Genomic DNA, 16,603 nt, shown 5'->3' with positions numbered 1-16,603 from the left:
GCTCTACTCAGAGCTGACTGTAACTTTTCCTGGCAGCGGGACGTCTTCGGCTCGTTTCCATGGAGATGTTGACAAAAGGCAGCCAAATATGAGATCTAAATAGGTTCGGTCCTCATCCAAATCCATTCTCACTGCAACAAGAGTATTGTCTGTGCCGAGCTTTTCATTAGGATTGCATTGTATTTGCAACAGGCAAGTCCAAAATGTTACACAGTGTGCCTTTAAAAATAATAATAAACAACTTTTGCGGCATAAACTTTTTTCTTTTACTTATAAATCAACTTTACTGTTGTTATCAGTAAAAGTAAATATATTTGAATATGTTAGCGTCATATAATAGGATCATATTTATTCATGTATATAAAAAAAAAGTCCTACATAGCCTCCCTTTAATTTAGGTTAGCCCTACTTTAGTTTTGTCTCTGTCCTTTTCCTTAAGATAAGTTGTGATTTAAACATAGCTTTTGGTTTTATTACATTGAACTCATCTTCAAATGGTTGCAAAAATATCATATGTCCACACTTTCTCGTTGTGATCGTGCCGCCCTGACTTGAACTGAACAAAGCGATTCGATTCGATGAAAGTAAATGTTTGTGTTTCCCAGGTGTCCCCGTACTCTGACTCTCCCTGTGTCCCATGTGACTGCGACCTCGCGGGATCCCACTCTTCAGTCTGTGTCAGGGACGACTCCACCTCTGGTTAGTTTTAATGATCAGTTCCTTTATGGATAAAGTCCCTGTGACCTTTTACATGAATGACTTTGTGGTTGTCTTTAGGCGTCGAGTCAGGCCAGTGCCAGTGCAGAGAAGGCTTCACGGGCCGCCGCTGTGACCGCTGCGCCTTCGGGTACAGGGACTTCCCTCTGTGCTCCAAGTGCGAGTGCAACCTGGCGGGGAGCACCAACGTGGACCCCTGCGAGGAGTGTGTGTGCAAGGTACGAAACTGTATTGATCAGAAAGTGTCAGGGTGATTGGTTGAGAGGCAAAGGAAGCAGGAAGTAGAATCGCAGAGAGAGCGCTGTCTTCCTGGCTAACTTTATGGACAAACTTTCCAGAAAAACGTGATGGGCTTCAACTGCGACCTGTGCAAACCGGGCTTCTACAACCTGCAGCTCGGCAACCCCCTGGGCTGCACCGACTGCTTCTGCTTCGGGGTGTCCAACGTCTGCGAAAGCTCCCCTTGGTCCACCGCTCAGGCAAGGACAAAAAAACAAAACAAAAAACGAACAAATCTGTGAAATCTTGTGGAAAAACTCGCCACAACACTCATTCCTCCTCGTTCCCTCAGGTGACATTCTCCAACGCCTGGCTCCAGCCGGTGGACCAGCTCCACCCACTTCCCGGTATCCACGACAACAACTTCCACCTGCCGATCAACAGCTCTCGAGGCCACGCCCACCAGCACGAGATGTCGTGGGACGCCCCCAGCAGCTTCCTCGCTAATAAGGTCAGTCCTCACCAGGGCTGCATAAACTCGGGCTGGGTACCGTTGCTTTTTTTTCCGATACCTTTAATAAAATATTTCTTGTCTAGAACCAGAAAAATAACAATAATGTCCGGACGATTCATCTCCAATGTCAAGAAATGAGTGGGGAGTAATTTGGGGGTAAATGGGACAAATATAGGGGAAAAAATGACATTAAATTGGGTAAAACATGAACAAAAATTGGGGTAAAAATAAGACAAAATTATGCTAAAAAAAAGTTTTTGAAAAAATTGGGAAGAAAGATGTCCGATTTTTTCACCGTACTTGCTTTCAATACTTTAATTTGTTCAATAGCGGTAGTACCTCAGCTTTTTTTTGGTACTGGTATCATTTATGGGTACCCAGGCCTATTGATACTTGCTTTGACCATTGTTTTGAACTTGTTTCCTCGGTTTAGCTGGCATCCTTCAGGGGGAGACTAAACTACACCATCTTCTACGACGTCCCATTGGATAACTTGGACCGCTCACTGCCCGCCCACGCTGATGTCATCATACAGGTAAAAAAGAGTCATGTTTTCACTGCTGTAAAAGGAATAGGTTCTGTTCATGTAAAGTCATAGTCATCTGAATCTGATCAACTCTGTAATCATTTCTTCTTCTGTTGCTAAAGCGCTCCGATCTGTATTTCCTGGATTATGTTGCGTTATAGATAGATTCTTTAAAACCCATGAACCCCTTAACTCCCACCTGAACCGAGCACATTTTCTCCAGCTTTACCCCAATCCAAAAGCTTCTGGGAAAAAAGGTGTGAAAATAGCAACAAAACTGAGAGGAAAACAAGGATGAAAATGTGAAAAAATTGAGAAAAAATTGACAAAAAATTGACAAAAAATGTTATAAGAAAATGACAGAAATGGATAAAAAATTTGACGAAAAATTAAGAAAAAATGGACGAAAAAGTGACAAAAAATGGACAAAAAAGTGATAAGAATTTGACAAAAAATGCGAATAATTTGACGAAAAAGTGACAAAAAAATGGACCAAAATTTTTTGAAAAATGTGACGTAAAAGTGACAAAAAAGTCACGAAAATTTGACAAAAATGAGATGACTGCCCAACAAAAAAAGTGATGAAAAAAATCTGATCGGGTGAGGAAAAAGATCAGTTTACTTTTGTAGGTCTTAGCTTTCAAATGAGGTGTTACACTGGCCTACAGGATTTGGGTAAAGCTGAACTGCAGAAAATGCTCTCGGTTCAGGCGGGAGTTAAGAGGTTAAACATCACCAGAGCAGTTCATCACTCAAATGGCGTTTATCACGGCTCCGTTGATTTGTTGGCAGGCTATTAGGCAAAAATGGAGTCTTGCATAATGTTTTTAGCATGTTTAGTTCCCCCTGCTACTAGCGGAGGGTGCTCCTATCACGCTTTAAGATACAAACCAACAAATCCCGAGTGATTCAGTTGATTTAAAATATCACATTAAAAGCAGTTTTATGAATGTATTTTTTTTATCTCCAGGGAAACGGCCGGTCCCTACGCCTGTCCCGCCCCCACGTGCTCTCCCTGTCCCCCCTGTCGGAGCGCGCCGTCGCCGTGGTGATGGGTCCTCATCAGTTCATGGACGACGCCCGGGGAGGTCACGTAACCCGCGACGAGTTGCTGACCGTGCTGAGTGACATCACCACGCTGAGGGTCAGGGTGCTGCTCAACTCGTCTGCGGCCGGGCCCATACGGTAAAAAATACTGCCTTTGGAAACAATATAGAGTAAAAATATTTGAACTCACAATTTCTGTGTTTGCTTCTGTCTTTTATGACTTTTTATATTCGTCCTCCAGCCTGGGTTCGGTGTCCCTGGATGTGGCTGACCCGGCGTCCATTTCTAGAGACAAGGCGGTTGCCGTGGAGACGTGCCAGTGTCCGTACGGCTACAGCGGCACGTCATGTGAGGTCAGTGCGTACTCTTAACATTCACAAATACTTTTAACCTCTTAACCCCCGCCTTCACCAAGCACATTTTCTCAAGTTCGGCTTCACATGAATCTGAAAGCTTCTTACAGGCCAGTGCCTCATTTGAAAGCTAAGACCCGGAAAGCTATTTTGTCTCATCTAAATGGAATCTCTTTATGGAGTTATTATCGGTTAATTTTCATATCGTGTGTGTGTTACTTTTTTGTTGCTAGTTTGTCGCTTTTTGTTGTGTTTTCATCTCGTTTTTGTCGCTATTTTAACACATTTTCAAGTTTTTATTTGGGTAATGCCAACCTGGAGAGAGTCTGCTCAGTTTAGACGGGGGTTTAAAGGTCAAATTATGGAACTTTTTATGTGCTTTCCATCGCAGTGGCCTTTATGACGCTCCAGAATCAATTGTTTTTAGAGTTTCTGGTAGGTTTTCTCTGCTGATGGAGCCGTACCATCTCCATACTTACGCATACATTTCATCCAGAAAATGTACCAAAAAATAAAATGGTCCTGGGGCGTCATAGAGGCCACTGTGATGGAAAGCATAGGCTAACTAAAGGTTCCACAATGCACCTTTAAAATCCGACAGTTGTTTTCATTGTCCCTATGTTGACATCTGACGCTGAAAGATCTTTTCCTCTCGCCTGTAGTCATGTTTGCCAGGTTATTACAGAATGGGAGGCGTCCTGTTCGGAGGCAACTGTCTCCAGTGCGAGTGTTACGACCACTCCTCCGTGTGCGACACCCACGGACTGTGCCTGGTCAGTGTCGCTACAAAAACTCACGCTTAACACACAGATTTACCGTCCGGCCCATTTATGTTGACTTCCAACGCTTCTTCTGCCTCCCGCAGTCCTGTTCCCACAACACCACGGGGCCCCATTGCGAACATTGTTTGCCAGGTTTCTATGGCGATGCCACCGAGGGGACGGCACAAGACTGCAAGAAATGCCCGTGTCCTCTGACCGCGGCGTCCAACAGGTCTGTTCATGCATACAAACAGTTTTCAGTGTTTGAACTGGAGTCAAATGGGTCTTCAGAATGCTAAGCTAATTTCAAAGCACAAATTACCTACACTACGCAACTGGTTTCTATGATTGTGTTGTGTTGCAGTTTCAGTCCCACCTGTGTGCTCCAGACTAGCGGACGGGTGATGTGCGACCGCTGTCAGGAGGGCTACACTGGGAACAACTGTGAGAGGTCAGTGGATATAGGACATTCTTCACTACCTACATTCCTCTATTTACAGCAGGGGTAGGCAACGTCAGGGCCGAGGGCCAAATCCGGCCCCTCAGCACAGAACCGCTGGCCCTCAAGATGATTTTGAGAAACATTATCACACAAATCAGAGAGTACTTTTAATATTATTAGAGTTAAATGGGAGGAAAAAAGGTAGAAATACTGTCAATATACCCAGTGAGGTCATGTATTATGTACACTGGCATTTGAAGGAAGTTTTCTCCAAATTCTCCAAATCTAAAAGCCTCTTCAAAACAGAGGCAAAAAACGAGAAGAAAATGAGAATGTAAACGCAACAAAAAAACGCTAAAAAGTGACCAAAAAAAGCGACAAAAATGACAAAAACTCAACAAAAAAGTGACAAAAATCCAGCAAAAAAAGACAAAAATCCAGCAAAAAGGGGAAAAAAAACAGCAAAAAAGTGACAAAAATCCAGCAAAAAAAGACAGAAAAAGAGCAAAAAATGACAAAAAAAGACAAAAAAACAGCAAAAAAGTGACAAAAATTCAGCCAAAAAAGACAAAAAAACAGCAAAAAAGTGACAAAAATCCAGCAAAAAAAGACCAAAAAAAAGACAAAAATCCAGCAAAAAAAAAGACAAAAATCCAGCAGAAAAAGACCAAAAAAATGACAAAAATCCAGCAAAAAAAGACAAACATCCAGCAAAAAAGTAATAAAAAAGTGACAACAATGGCAAAGAGGAGAGAATGGATTTGGTTTGGGCAGGTGGTAAGAGGATAAGGAAGAAGTGACATAAATCTACTTGAATTAGAAGATTAAATCTAAGGTTTGAGTAGATTTGGTCTGGTCTTAGATGAGATAAAACCTCTAGCAGTCGTTATTCTCTTAATTCAGATAATTTGGTGTCATTTCAAGTGAGAAACAATTATTTGTCTGATTCCAAGTGGGTTTTTATTCTTGTTCCATTGGCGCTGTAGCATTTGTATCTCGGATTAATTCAAACCGACTCAAATTCAACATAGAAGAACTTTTATTCAAGCAATTTTAAGCCATTTATCTAATTTAAAACTTTAGAAGATTAGGTCCTATGGAGGGTTACCATGGCGACGTCCTATCTAGAGTTTGGAAGATGAATATGGCTTCAGTCACACTACTTTTTCATAGTATTAACGCTAATTTTGATGATTTATTATTGCCAACGACAGCCCCGTCGCTTTCTAAACTTCGACGTCTTCTTCCTCAATCCTCCAGGTGCGCCAGCGGTTACTACGGCAACCCGCAGGTGCTGGGCGGCTCCTGCGCGCGGTGCGAGTGCAACGGGAACGTGGACCCGGACGAGGCGGGGCGCTGCGATCACGCCACGGGGGAGTGTCTGCTCTGCACCCGGGACACCGCGGGACGCCACTGTCAGCGCTGCCGGGACGGTTACTACGGCGACGCCCTGCACGCCAAAAACTGCACAGGTGTGTCTCCCTCCAGGAAACGGAGGTCGCCGCGGCTGAAACGTTTTGCTGTAGCTCAGTGTGTTTCGAACCTCTTTTATAGTTTGCGTCAGTCTCATGGTCATTTTTTTTGTTTCCTGTTCACTCCTTCCTCTTTTTTCTGATAAGCTTATTTATCAGGGCAATGTAGGTGAAGGTAATAAACAGATAAAATAGATATATTTACATTTCGCCTCTCATCCAAGAAGCTTCATGCCAAGGCCAGAAAAGGGAAGGCACAGTTCTCCGTAAGCAGAGATAGATTCCAGGTCAGAGGTGGCTGTGGCTGCTTTTATCAGAGAACGTTTCGAAACTGAAGGGCCCTGTTTAGTCTGCAGAGCTGGAGGCCACGGTTCCACCGGAGAACAGGGGGCTGGAATGTGGATTTGTCTAATCCACATCACGCCTGACCTCTGACCCCATTGTTTGGCCGGTCACATGACTCTATTCACACACTGACCAGTAGAAACAGGGCCTTTGTGCGCCCGGGGCCGGTGAGGATTAGAGGGACCCCAAAGACAGAAGTCACATGTTCCTGTTACGCTGTGATGTCATGAATTGACATTAAAGGGTTGATGTTCTGCTACACTGATGTTTGTGACATGTGGCTGCAGGGTGTGGATGTGACGTGCACGGGGCCCTGTCATCTGTGTGCGATGTGGCGACCGGCCGCTGTGACTGTAAAGCCAACGTGGGTGGACGCACATGCGATCGCTGCCAGGTAAAGTCCACACCAACACTCTTTAAGGAAGCATCATGTTTGATAATCGACCGCCTCTCCTTTCCCAGCCTGGTTTCTTCGGCATTGAGGGCGGACAGGGCTGTGTGCCGTGCAGCTGCAGCCGATCGGGCTCAGTGTCTGTAACGTGTGACTCTGAGGGGCGGTGCCTGTGCGTGGAGGGCGTGGGCGGAGACAAGTGCGACCGGTGCAGCCGTGGATACTATAACTACCAGGAGGGGCGCTGCACTGGTAAGGAGATACAGGAACCCACCACGGCATAGATACAGACGGCATCTCTGGAATCGTCCATATATGGTCATGTTTAAAAACAGTTAAGGGGGAAAACAATTTGGAGAAAAATCAAAGCTTTCTCAAATTTTACGAAAACTACTTTAACAAACGCTGAATTATGAATATAGTTTTCTACTAAATAAAGATATAAAGACATGGAGAGGAGCAAAGTGGTTCAAAAGCCCATAAATGCAGAAATAACGGCGAATGCTAACTTGATGCTACATGTTGGCATCAGGCTAATGCTAGCGGTTAGTTAGCGCGAGCTACAACTGCCGTTTTTTCACTTCTACTGAACAATCTGCGGTGAGAAAATATACATATGGGCCCGATTTGCACTTGACTTTATTTATATGGGATAAATAAGTTCATATTCCACCAGAAAATGGTTAAAAAGAGTGGAAAATTGTGTTTCTCTAAAGATTCTATTTTCCCCCTCGGCGAAGCCACGCCCCCTTCTATGACGAGACGCCGTCTGTATCTATCTGATCCTCTGCTCTGGATCCTCTTCATTTCCTGTTTGTGTCTAGTGTATCTGTCTGACCCTCTCTCCTTATATCCCAGCATGCAACTGTGCCCACACGGGAGGGAACTGTAACGCCGACACTGGAGAGTGCATTTGTCCTCCACACACCCAGGGGGCGAAGTGTGAGAGGTGCCAGCCTGACCACTGGGGCCATGACCCTGTGACCGGCTGCCAGGTGAGACAAATACACACTCAGTATTCATGAAGTATTTGATATGACAGTATTGTATATGAAAATAATACCCTTCCCCTCAGGCGTGCGGCTGCAGCGTGTCGGGCAGCTTCTCCTCCCAGTGCGACCTGACCAGCGGACAGTGCGAGTGCAGAGAGGGCTATGGGGGCAGCTCGTGTGACCGCTGTGGCCCCGGGTACTACGGTTACCCCGACTGCGCCCCCTGTGGGTGTGACCCGGCCGGGACGGAGGAGGAGTTCTGTAACGGGACCACGGGGATCTGCGACTGCCTGCAGGACGGACAGTGTGTCTGCAAGGTGAGCGCACAGACTAAACTAAAAGGATTTCAAACGTGCTGTTCCTGAAATGAATTATTGATGTTTGTGTCCAGTCGGGCGTGTCGGGGCGTCGCTGTGAGGAGTGTGTGTCGGGACGCTTCGCTCTGTCCTCTCTGAACCCTGAAGGGTGCTCTCAGTGCTACTGCTCCGGGCTGAGCCTGGACTGTGAGGAAAAGGGAGGCTTCACCACCAAACAGGTACAAAGCACAGAAGTCCAAGTTTGTAGGATCATAGACAAAAGAAGGAAGTACACGCTCTTTATCATACCATTAAAAACAAGCATATTATTTAGACATGTACATTTTAATTTATATTACAAAAAATCTCAAGGCCTAGGAGTTTAAAGTAGTTGTAGGTTTAAGGCATTTTGCTCTTCCAGCTCTCCGTCGCCGCTCCCTCTGTGCTGCCTGTGGTCTCTCAGTCCAACCTGAAGGGAGTACTTTCCGGAGTCTTTGTCCAAGACGGCGATGTTCTGTTGGACGTGCGGCATTTGGACACTTCAGGCCTGTCGGGACCGCTCTACTGGAAACTCCCACCAACCTTCACCGGGAACAAGGTAACGATCTCACTAATGATCTCATAACATCCTTTTGTCATGTTCTTATTGGTGTTTTGGTTATATCGCTCCAGTTATTGTCCTACGGGGGAACGCTGTCCTACTCGGCCGTGTTCTACGCCGAGGATGGACAGGGCTTGACCAATCAGGAGCCCCAGGTGCTGATGAGAGGCGGGACTTTGCGGAAGCTGGTGATTTACACCGACATGCTCGCCCCTGGCAACGGAGTGAGGGCGCAACACAACATCAGGCTCACGGAGGTACTGCAAAAAGCATTCCCTAGTAAAAGGTATTTCATGTTTGAGGAGGAGAGAGCAGTTTAAATCATTTGGACTTGCCTTGTGTTTCAAAGCATCGCTGGCGTTACTTTAACTCGGTCAGCGAGAAGGCCGTGACCAGGTCTGACTTCATGATGGTGCTCGGTAACGTCCAGTACGTCATCGTCAAAGCGTCGTACGGAAGCCGTCTGCAGCAGAGCAGGTGCGTGTACTGTTACTGCTCTGAAATAGAACGATAAATAACGAGAAAAGGACTGACTTAAACTGCTTTGTGTAGGATTTCTAACATCACCATGGAGACCGCAGTTGAGGAGGAGTCTGAGGTCACAGGGGGCGTGGCCAGACAAATTGAGTCATGTGATTGTCCGTGGGGATACTCCGGTCTGTCCTGTCAGGTAAACATACATACTTTAAGTGTTTAATATTTGTAATGAAGTCAATATGAAATGTCTCACATCGGTGTCGTCTCCAGGACTGCACCGCGGGGTTCTTCCGGCAGCCGCTGTCTGAGATCCTGCCTCGGAACCAGAGGAAGCTGTTCGTCCGGCCCTGTGTTCCCTGTCGCTGCAACAGCCACAGCCAGATGTGCGACTCAGAGACGGGAGCCTGTCAGGTACAAACTTAGTGCTTAGGCGACCGCAGTATCACAATACAATAACACATGTTTGATTTTCTGTAATCCACATACGGTCATTTCAGGCACATGTTTAGACGTTACAAAATTTTAGGACCAGTTTTCTCAAAATAAGGAATTCCAGTCACACAACAACATCTCCACGAGTAGCTCCTACAGACTCCAAACTTTAAAGACTTGGACTTTAGAATATTTTGAAGGTTTGCTGTGGGGGATTTTTCAATTACTAATTCTTTGCCAAAAATTAAATTCAAAAAATGCATTACACTGGCCTAGAGACTGTAAGCTCCAGTCGATTTAGATTTGGGTAAAGCTGAACTGAAGAAAATGGACTTGGTTAAGGCAGGGGTTAAGAGGTTAATGAACACGCCATTCCGGATTGCAGCCATGGGCTAGTTTCCATCCATTGTCTCACTCGCACTCTCAAACACACTCTCATTCATCCTGGCCTATTGTACATGTTTTTAGTGGTAGGGGAAACCAGAGTACCCGGAGCAAACCTACACAGACACGGGGAGAACACTAACTGCTGAGCCACCGTACCTCAAAACAATGCATTCTTATTTTTCCGTGTCTTAGGACTGCGATCACCACACGTCCGGCCCTCACTGCGAGCTGTGTGCCCCTGGTTACTATGGAAACGTGCAGGGCTCTGCGTCCGACTGTTCCCTGTGCGGCTGCCCCCTGAAGGAGAACAGCTTCAGCCCCACGTGCGAGGCGACGGCGGCCGACTCCGGCTACGTCTGCACCAACTGCAGCGCGGGGTACGAGGGGCGGCACTGTGAGAGGTGAGCGGAGCCTGTTCGGAGTTTTCAGTGCTGTTATAAGGCATTACAGGGCATAAGTGTGGCCCCTCCCCTCTGCTCTCAGGTGCTCCGACGGTTACTACGGCAACCCCGCGGTGGTGGGCGGGGCCTGCGAGAAGTGCGGCTGCAGCGAGTGGGGCGCGCTCAGCTCCACCTGCGACGGGACCAGTGGGCAGTGTCGGTGTCAGGCCGGGGTCAGGGGTCAGCGCTGCGACCAGTGCGAGGAGCGCCACGTGATGGAGGCCGGGCACTGCATCTGTGAGTTTTAAAGAGATACTTTAAAACCACAGGACAGAAACATTTTATACCTTGTCTTGGAATGCATCGATGTTGAGATTTTTTGCTCATTCTCTCTCCTTTACATCTGTGGTCTGTTGCAGCCTGTGACGACGAGTGCACCGGGCTCCTCCTGGATGATCTGGACACCCTTCACTCTCACCTGTCGTCTGTGAATGTCAGCAGCCTCCTCAGGGCGCCCTACAGCCTGCTGGTGGCGCTAGAGAACAGCACCAAAAACATCCAGGTACAAGGCTTTATGTATTCCCCTTCAAACTGAAAGGATGACACTTATTGTTGCACGATTCCAATATGACCTCGATGATGTTTTCCAGAAGACGTTCTCCAACAGCAGCTCGGCCTCGGCCCTGCTCCGGTCAGTGGAGGAGCAGCTGACCGCGGTGGACTCGGAGCTGTCTGCCGTCTCTCAGAAGGTGACGTAACACGCTCTTTGTCAAGTGCAGTCATTTCAGTTTCAATAACCAATGCTTTGATGGACTCCTGCAGGCGTCAGAGGTCACTGGACTTTTGGAGAAAGTGAACGGGGCGACAAACAGCAGCTTTTCCCAGAGTGCACTGCTCATGGAGAACATCTACAAGTTAAACAAGAGAGTCAATGGTGAGTATAGGGCTTTGATTCAGATTCCGAAACCGTAGCACTGGAGGAAACCTGGCTGGCTGCCTTCAGTGCTCCTGTACTACTGTATTTTGAATGTATAAAACTGCCTTACAGCTGTAAAAAAGAAGTATTACGTAGACTGGTACTTCCTCTCTAAAATCCTTTATGCTTTAAAAAACGACTTGGTAAGAAATAGCTTAGCTCTGCTTTAGCCCCGCTGTAGTCGAGCCGCACGTGTAAAGCCTCACATTTAACCAGGGCGGGGCTGGTAGACCCCTAAAAATGTGAGCCAACATAGTACTATACAATAAAACATTATGAACAGAAAGGAAGTTTGATACTGTATATCCATGGTAATATTCTCTTCTACATTGTGCTAGGGCTTACCAAGGAAACGGAGCTTCTCAACCAGACACACCCAGACACTCTGGAGTGGACCAATCAGACGCTGTTGCTGCAGGAGGCGGAGTCACTGATGGACTCCATGAGAGCAATTGACCTGACGCACGCCAACGCCACGGCCAATCAGGAGCTCAGGTAAGTCACCCTCCAGCGTGTCCTTTAAAAGAACCTCTGAGGATAACATGAGTGTCCTTTAAAAGAACCTCTGAGGATAACATGAGTGTCCTTTAAAAGAACCTCTGAAGATAACATGAGTGTCCTTTAAAAGAACCTCTGAAGATAACATGAGTGTCCTTTAAAAGAACCTCTGAAGATAACATGAGTGTCCTTTAAAAGAACCTCTGAGGATAACATGAGTGTCCTTTAAAAGAACCTCTGAAGATAACATGAGTGTCCTTTAAAAGAACCTCTGAAGATAACACGAGTGTCCTTTAAAAGAACCTCTGAAGATAATATGAGCGTCCTTTAAAGGAACCTCTGAAGATAATATGAGTGTCCTTTAAAAGAACCTCTGAAGATAATATGAGTGTCCTTTAAAAGAACCTCTGAAGATAATATGAGTGTCCTTTAAAAGAACCTCTGAAGATAATATGAGTGTCCTTTAAAAGAACCTCTGAAGATAACATGAGTGTCCTTTAAAAGAACCTCTGAAGATAACACGAGTGTCCTTTAAAAGAACCTCTGAAGATAACACGAGTGTCCTTTAAAAGAACCTCTGAAGATAACATGAGTGTCCTTTAAAGGAACCTCTGAAGATAACATGAGTGTCCTTTAAAAGAACCTCTGAAGATACCATGAGTGTCCTTTAAAAGAACCTCTGAAGATAACATGAGTGTCCTTTAAAAGAACCTCTGAAGATAACATGAGCGTACTTTAAAAGAACCTCTGAAGATAACATGAGTGTCCTTTAAAAGAACCTCTGAAGATAACATGAGTGTCCTTTAAAGGAACCTCTGAAGATAACATGAGTGTCCTTTAAAGGAACCTCTGAAGATAACATGAGTGTCTCTTAAAAGAACCTCTGAAGATAACATGAGCGTACTTTAAAGGAACCTCTGAAGATAACTTGAGACTACTTTAAAAGAACCTCTGAAGATAACATGAGTGTCCTTTAAAAGAACCTCTGAAGATAACATGAGTGTCCTTTAAAAGAACCTCTGAAGATAACATGAGTGTCCTTTAAAGGAACCTCTGAAGATAACATGAGTGTCCTTTAAAAGAACCTCTGAAGATAACATGAGTGTACTTTAAAAGAACCTCTGTGGATAACATGAGTGTCCTTTAGAAGAACCTCTGTGGATAACATGAGTGTCCTTTAAAAGAACCTCTGAAGATAACATGAGTGTACTTTAAAAGAACCTCTGAAGATAACATGAGTGTCCTTTAAAAGAACCTCTGAGGATAACATGAGTGTCCTTTAAAAGAACCTCTGAAGATAACATGAGTGTCCTTTAAAAGAACCTCTGAAGATAACATGAGCGTACTTTAAAAGAACCTCTGAAGATAGCATGAGCGTACTTTAAAAGAACCTCTGAAGATAACATGAGTGTCCTTTAAAAGAACCTCTGAAGATAACATGAGCGTACTTTAAAAGAACCTCTGAAGATAACATGAGCGTACTTTAAAAGAACCTCTGAAGATAACATGAGCGTACTTTAAAAGAACCTCTGAAGATAACATGAGCGTACTTTAAAAGAACCTCTGAAGATAACATGAGCGTACTTTAAAAGAACCTCTGAAGATAACATGAGTGTCCTTTAAAAGAACCTCTGAAGATAACATGAGTGTCCTTTAAAAGAACCTCTGAAGATAACATGAGCGTACTTTAAAAGAACCTCTGAAGATAACATGAGTGTCCTTTAAAAGAACCTCTGAAGATAACACGAGTGTCCTTTAAAAGAACCTCTGAAGATAACATGAGTGTCCTTTAAAAGAACCTCTGAAGATAACACGAGTGTCCTTTAAAAGAACCTCTGAAGATAATATGAGCGTCCTTTAAAGGAACCTCTGAAGATAATATGAGTGTCCTTTAAAAGAACCTCTGAAGATAATATGAGTGTCCTTTAAAAGAACCTCTGAAGATAACATGAGTGTCCTTTAAAAGAACCTCTGAAGATAACACGAGTGTCCTTTAAAAGAACCTCTGAAGATAACACGAGTGTCCTTTAAAAGAACCTCTGAAGATAACATGAGTGTCCTTTAAAAGAACCTCTGAAGATACCATGAGTGTCCTTTAAAAGAACCTCTGAAGATAACATGAGTGTCCTTTAAAGGAACCTCTGAAGATAACATGAGTGTCCTTTAAAGGAACCTCTGAAGATAACATGAGTGTCTCTTAAAAGAACCTCTGAAGATAACATGAGCGTACTTTAAAGGAACCTCTGAAGATAACTTGAGACTACTTTAAAAGAACCTCTGAAGATAACATGAGTGTCCTTTAAAAGAACCTCTGAAGATAACATGAGTGTCCTTTAAAAGAACCTCTGAAGATAACATGAGTGTCCTTTAAAAGAACCTCTGAAGATAACATGAGACTACTTTAAAGGAACCTCTGAAGATAACATGAGTGTCCTTTAAAAGAACCTCTGAAGATAACATGAGACTACTTTAAAAGAACCTCTGAAGATAACATGAGTGTACTTTAAAAGAACCTCTGAAGATAACATGAGTGTCCTTTAAAAGAACCTCTGAAGAAAACACAAGTGTCCTTTAAAAGAACCTCTGAGGATAACACGAGTGTCCTTTAAAAGAACCTCTGAAGATAACATGAGTGTCCTTTAAAAGAACCTCTGAAGATAACATGAGTGTTTTTTTATCTGCAGTCTGTCAGAGGCGCTGTCCACCTCCCTGCAGGACTTCCTGTCGGCGGCAGACACAGTGGACAGGCAGCTCCAGAACATGTCGTCTGAGCTGGCGGGTCACATGACCGCACTGAGCTCAGCCCAGGCACATTTGAACAAAGCGCAGGAGCAGAATGCTGTGGCGGCCAAGCTGATGAACACCGCCGCCGGCAAACTGCACCAGTATGAGGTAGGTATTAGTCAGAGGATCTCAAAACTCACAGCTCCAAACTTGTTTTCACTTTCAGCTTTTGTTTTCCAGTCTCTCTATAAAAAATCCGACTCCGCTGCAGCTTCAGTGAACGCGGTGATGGAGGACAGTCAGCTGCTGCTCGCCGACACCCTCAACCTGACCGAAGATCTGACCAACGCCACCTCGGTTTGTAACACATACAATCCTCTCCACTCTCCCATGCAGCCTCCAGCGATGTACTGATGTAACGTGTAATCATCTCCAGGAGGTGGAGCTGTTGGGGGAGCAGCTGACCCTGTGGCGCCCCATGTTGAGGAAGCATGTGGACGGTCTGGTCATCGGGCTCAGACAGACGGACGCTCTGGAGTCGGTGTACAGAGCGGAGAGGCACGCCCAGGCTATGCACGACCATGCCATCTCGCTGGAAAGGTCAGACGCCATTTTGATGATTTTAAGATTTAAATTTACCTGTGAAATCACGAAGGGACTATTATTTTTTGTTTAGTGCCTTGTTGTCCGTGTGTAACTTCTCTCACAACGCCACTCGTCACTTCCGAACGGACGGCGGCTTAACGGAACAGGTTGACTCTGCCCACCAGGAGGCGCTGAGTGCCGAAAGCTCCGCCTCCTCTGCTGTCACCATGGTAAAGAGCTCACACACGGTGCACAAACACTTTTCCTCATTTCAGATGTGTTAATCCCTAACTCTGTTTTAAGAGCGTCGACGCTGACCGGTCTCTGTCCGAGGAGGGCGGGCTCATCCTCAAGTCCAGCTCCACGGTGTTAGAGGAAAGCGAAAGGGTTAACGCCTCGGCCACAGGTGAGTACGTCCATTTAGTTGGTTGCCAGATCCTAACAGGCCTAAACATAACACCAAACGTCTGAATGTGTCCCCCAGACCTGCAGAGGAACGTCTCCAGCATCACGTCCAGATTAGCAGCGGTGAGACGGAACATCCTCAACGCCACCGCCGCGCTCAGCCGACCAATCAGAGAGCTGCAAGCACTTCCCAACGGTGAGTCAAACGTTCTCTTGTCCTCAGATGTTTGTTTTGAACTCCTTTATTGTTCCGTCAGCTTCCTCTTTGGCTCTGGCGACACGTCTCCATGCCGACAGTCACTCGCACCTGCAGGAGGCGCTGAAGAGGCTGCAGACCATCCAGGACCAGCTGCTGGTCACTTCCTCTGTGGTGGACGGCGCCAACAGCTCGGTGAAGCAAACCAACGAGCTCCTGAGCCACACGGACACCACAGGTTTGGAGATCTGCTTTTAATGGACCAGTATGCAGTGGAGGTCAGAGAAGTAGTTTATGTCTTTGGTCATTATAAACATTTAGAACACATGTCACATATTTTTAATGATCTTGTACAATATACAATAAGTATACATGTACTGTGTACCTGACCGAAAGGGTTTAGGTTGAAGTCGAGCCTAAACCCTTTCGGTCAGGGATCATTTAGCACTTACAATACTTAAAGTACATGTATTCTTTTTGTAGATTGTTCAAGATCAATATCACACAATGACCAAAGCTGGCACATACTACAGTTACTGTAATACCAACGATGGTGACACAAACACAAAACACAAACTTCAAGAATCCAAAGTGTTCTATACTTTTCCATTATATTTACCTTTTAGATTTTAAAATATATGTATGTATTAGGGCTGCAACTAACGATTATTTCGGTAATCGATTAATCTACCGATTATTTTTACGATTAATCGATTAATCGCTTGGCTGTGAAAGGTGCATGGGAATTGTATTTTTTCAATTTTTTTATCACATAAAGCTAAAGTGACAGCGCTTGAGGACATGTTGATGGAGTAAACTTAGAGTAAACATTTGTAGGAGGCTCTTTGTGCTAATTCTGCTTTCTGA

General features: G+C 45.1%; 2 protein-coding genes across 2 annotated transcripts in view; one reads left to right on the top strand and one right to left on the bottom strand.

The window, feature by feature from the left end:
- The window catches only part of LOC306981815 (SLAIN motif-containing protein 1-like), a gene marked incomplete at its 5' end in the record, with an annotated part of 310,788 nt that overhangs the window by 266,899 nt on the left and 27,286 nt on the right, over positions 1 to 16,603 (bottom strand). The window lies entirely within an intron of this gene.
- lama1 (laminin, alpha 1) overlaps positions 1 to 16,603 on the top strand; it is a gene marked incomplete at its 3' end in the record, with an annotated part of 34,540 nt that overhangs the window by 10,486 nt on the left and 7,451 nt on the right. Inside the window, exons 11-44 of the mRNA XM_079581746.1 lie at positions 606 to 699; positions 778 to 935; positions 1,056 to 1,196; positions 1,289 to 1,447; positions 1,884 to 1,985; positions 2,947 to 3,161; positions 3,265 to 3,376; positions 4,039 to 4,149; positions 4,242 to 4,369; positions 4,502 to 4,588; positions 5,840 to 6,051; positions 6,684 to 6,790; positions 6,859 to 7,039; positions 7,646 to 7,782; positions 7,863 to 8,096; positions 8,171 to 8,314; positions 8,497 to 8,673; positions 8,748 to 8,933; positions 9,026 to 9,153; positions 9,229 to 9,346; positions 9,424 to 9,564; positions 10,165 to 10,373; positions 10,456 to 10,649; positions 10,772 to 10,914; positions 11,003 to 11,101; positions 11,175 to 11,286; positions 11,667 to 11,823; positions 14,511 to 14,718; positions 14,791 to 14,907; positions 14,987 to 15,150; positions 15,227 to 15,365; positions 15,439 to 15,541; positions 15,620 to 15,736; positions 15,798 to 15,974. Coding sequence (XP_079437872.1) covers positions 606 to 699; positions 778 to 935; positions 1,056 to 1,196; positions 1,289 to 1,447; positions 1,884 to 1,985; positions 2,947 to 3,161; positions 3,265 to 3,376; positions 4,039 to 4,149; positions 4,242 to 4,369; positions 4,502 to 4,588; positions 5,840 to 6,051; positions 6,684 to 6,790; positions 6,859 to 7,039; positions 7,646 to 7,782; positions 7,863 to 8,096; positions 8,171 to 8,314; positions 8,497 to 8,673; positions 8,748 to 8,933; positions 9,026 to 9,153; positions 9,229 to 9,346; positions 9,424 to 9,564; positions 10,165 to 10,373; positions 10,456 to 10,649; positions 10,772 to 10,914; positions 11,003 to 11,101; positions 11,175 to 11,286; positions 11,667 to 11,823; positions 14,511 to 14,718; positions 14,791 to 14,907; positions 14,987 to 15,150; positions 15,227 to 15,365; positions 15,439 to 15,541; positions 15,620 to 15,736; positions 15,798 to 15,974 — 5,011 coding nt within the window. The remainder of the gene's footprint in view (positions 1 to 605; positions 700 to 777; positions 936 to 1,055; positions 1,197 to 1,288; positions 1,448 to 1,883; positions 1,986 to 2,946; positions 3,162 to 3,264; positions 3,377 to 4,038; positions 4,150 to 4,241; positions 4,370 to 4,501; positions 4,589 to 5,839; positions 6,052 to 6,683; positions 6,791 to 6,858; positions 7,040 to 7,645; positions 7,783 to 7,862; positions 8,097 to 8,170; positions 8,315 to 8,496; positions 8,674 to 8,747; positions 8,934 to 9,025; positions 9,154 to 9,228; positions 9,347 to 9,423; positions 9,565 to 10,164; positions 10,374 to 10,455; positions 10,650 to 10,771; positions 10,915 to 11,002; positions 11,102 to 11,174; positions 11,287 to 11,666; positions 11,824 to 14,510; positions 14,719 to 14,790; positions 14,908 to 14,986; positions 15,151 to 15,226; positions 15,366 to 15,438; positions 15,542 to 15,619; positions 15,737 to 15,797; positions 15,975 to 16,603) is intronic.

This window comes from Gobius niger (assembly GCF_951799975.1).
Source record: "Gobius niger genome assembly, chromosome: 23".
NCBI lineage: Eukaryota > Metazoa > Chordata > Actinopteri > Gobiiformes > Gobiidae > Gobius > Gobius niger.
This window is presented reverse-complemented; position numbering and strand designations above follow the sequence as displayed.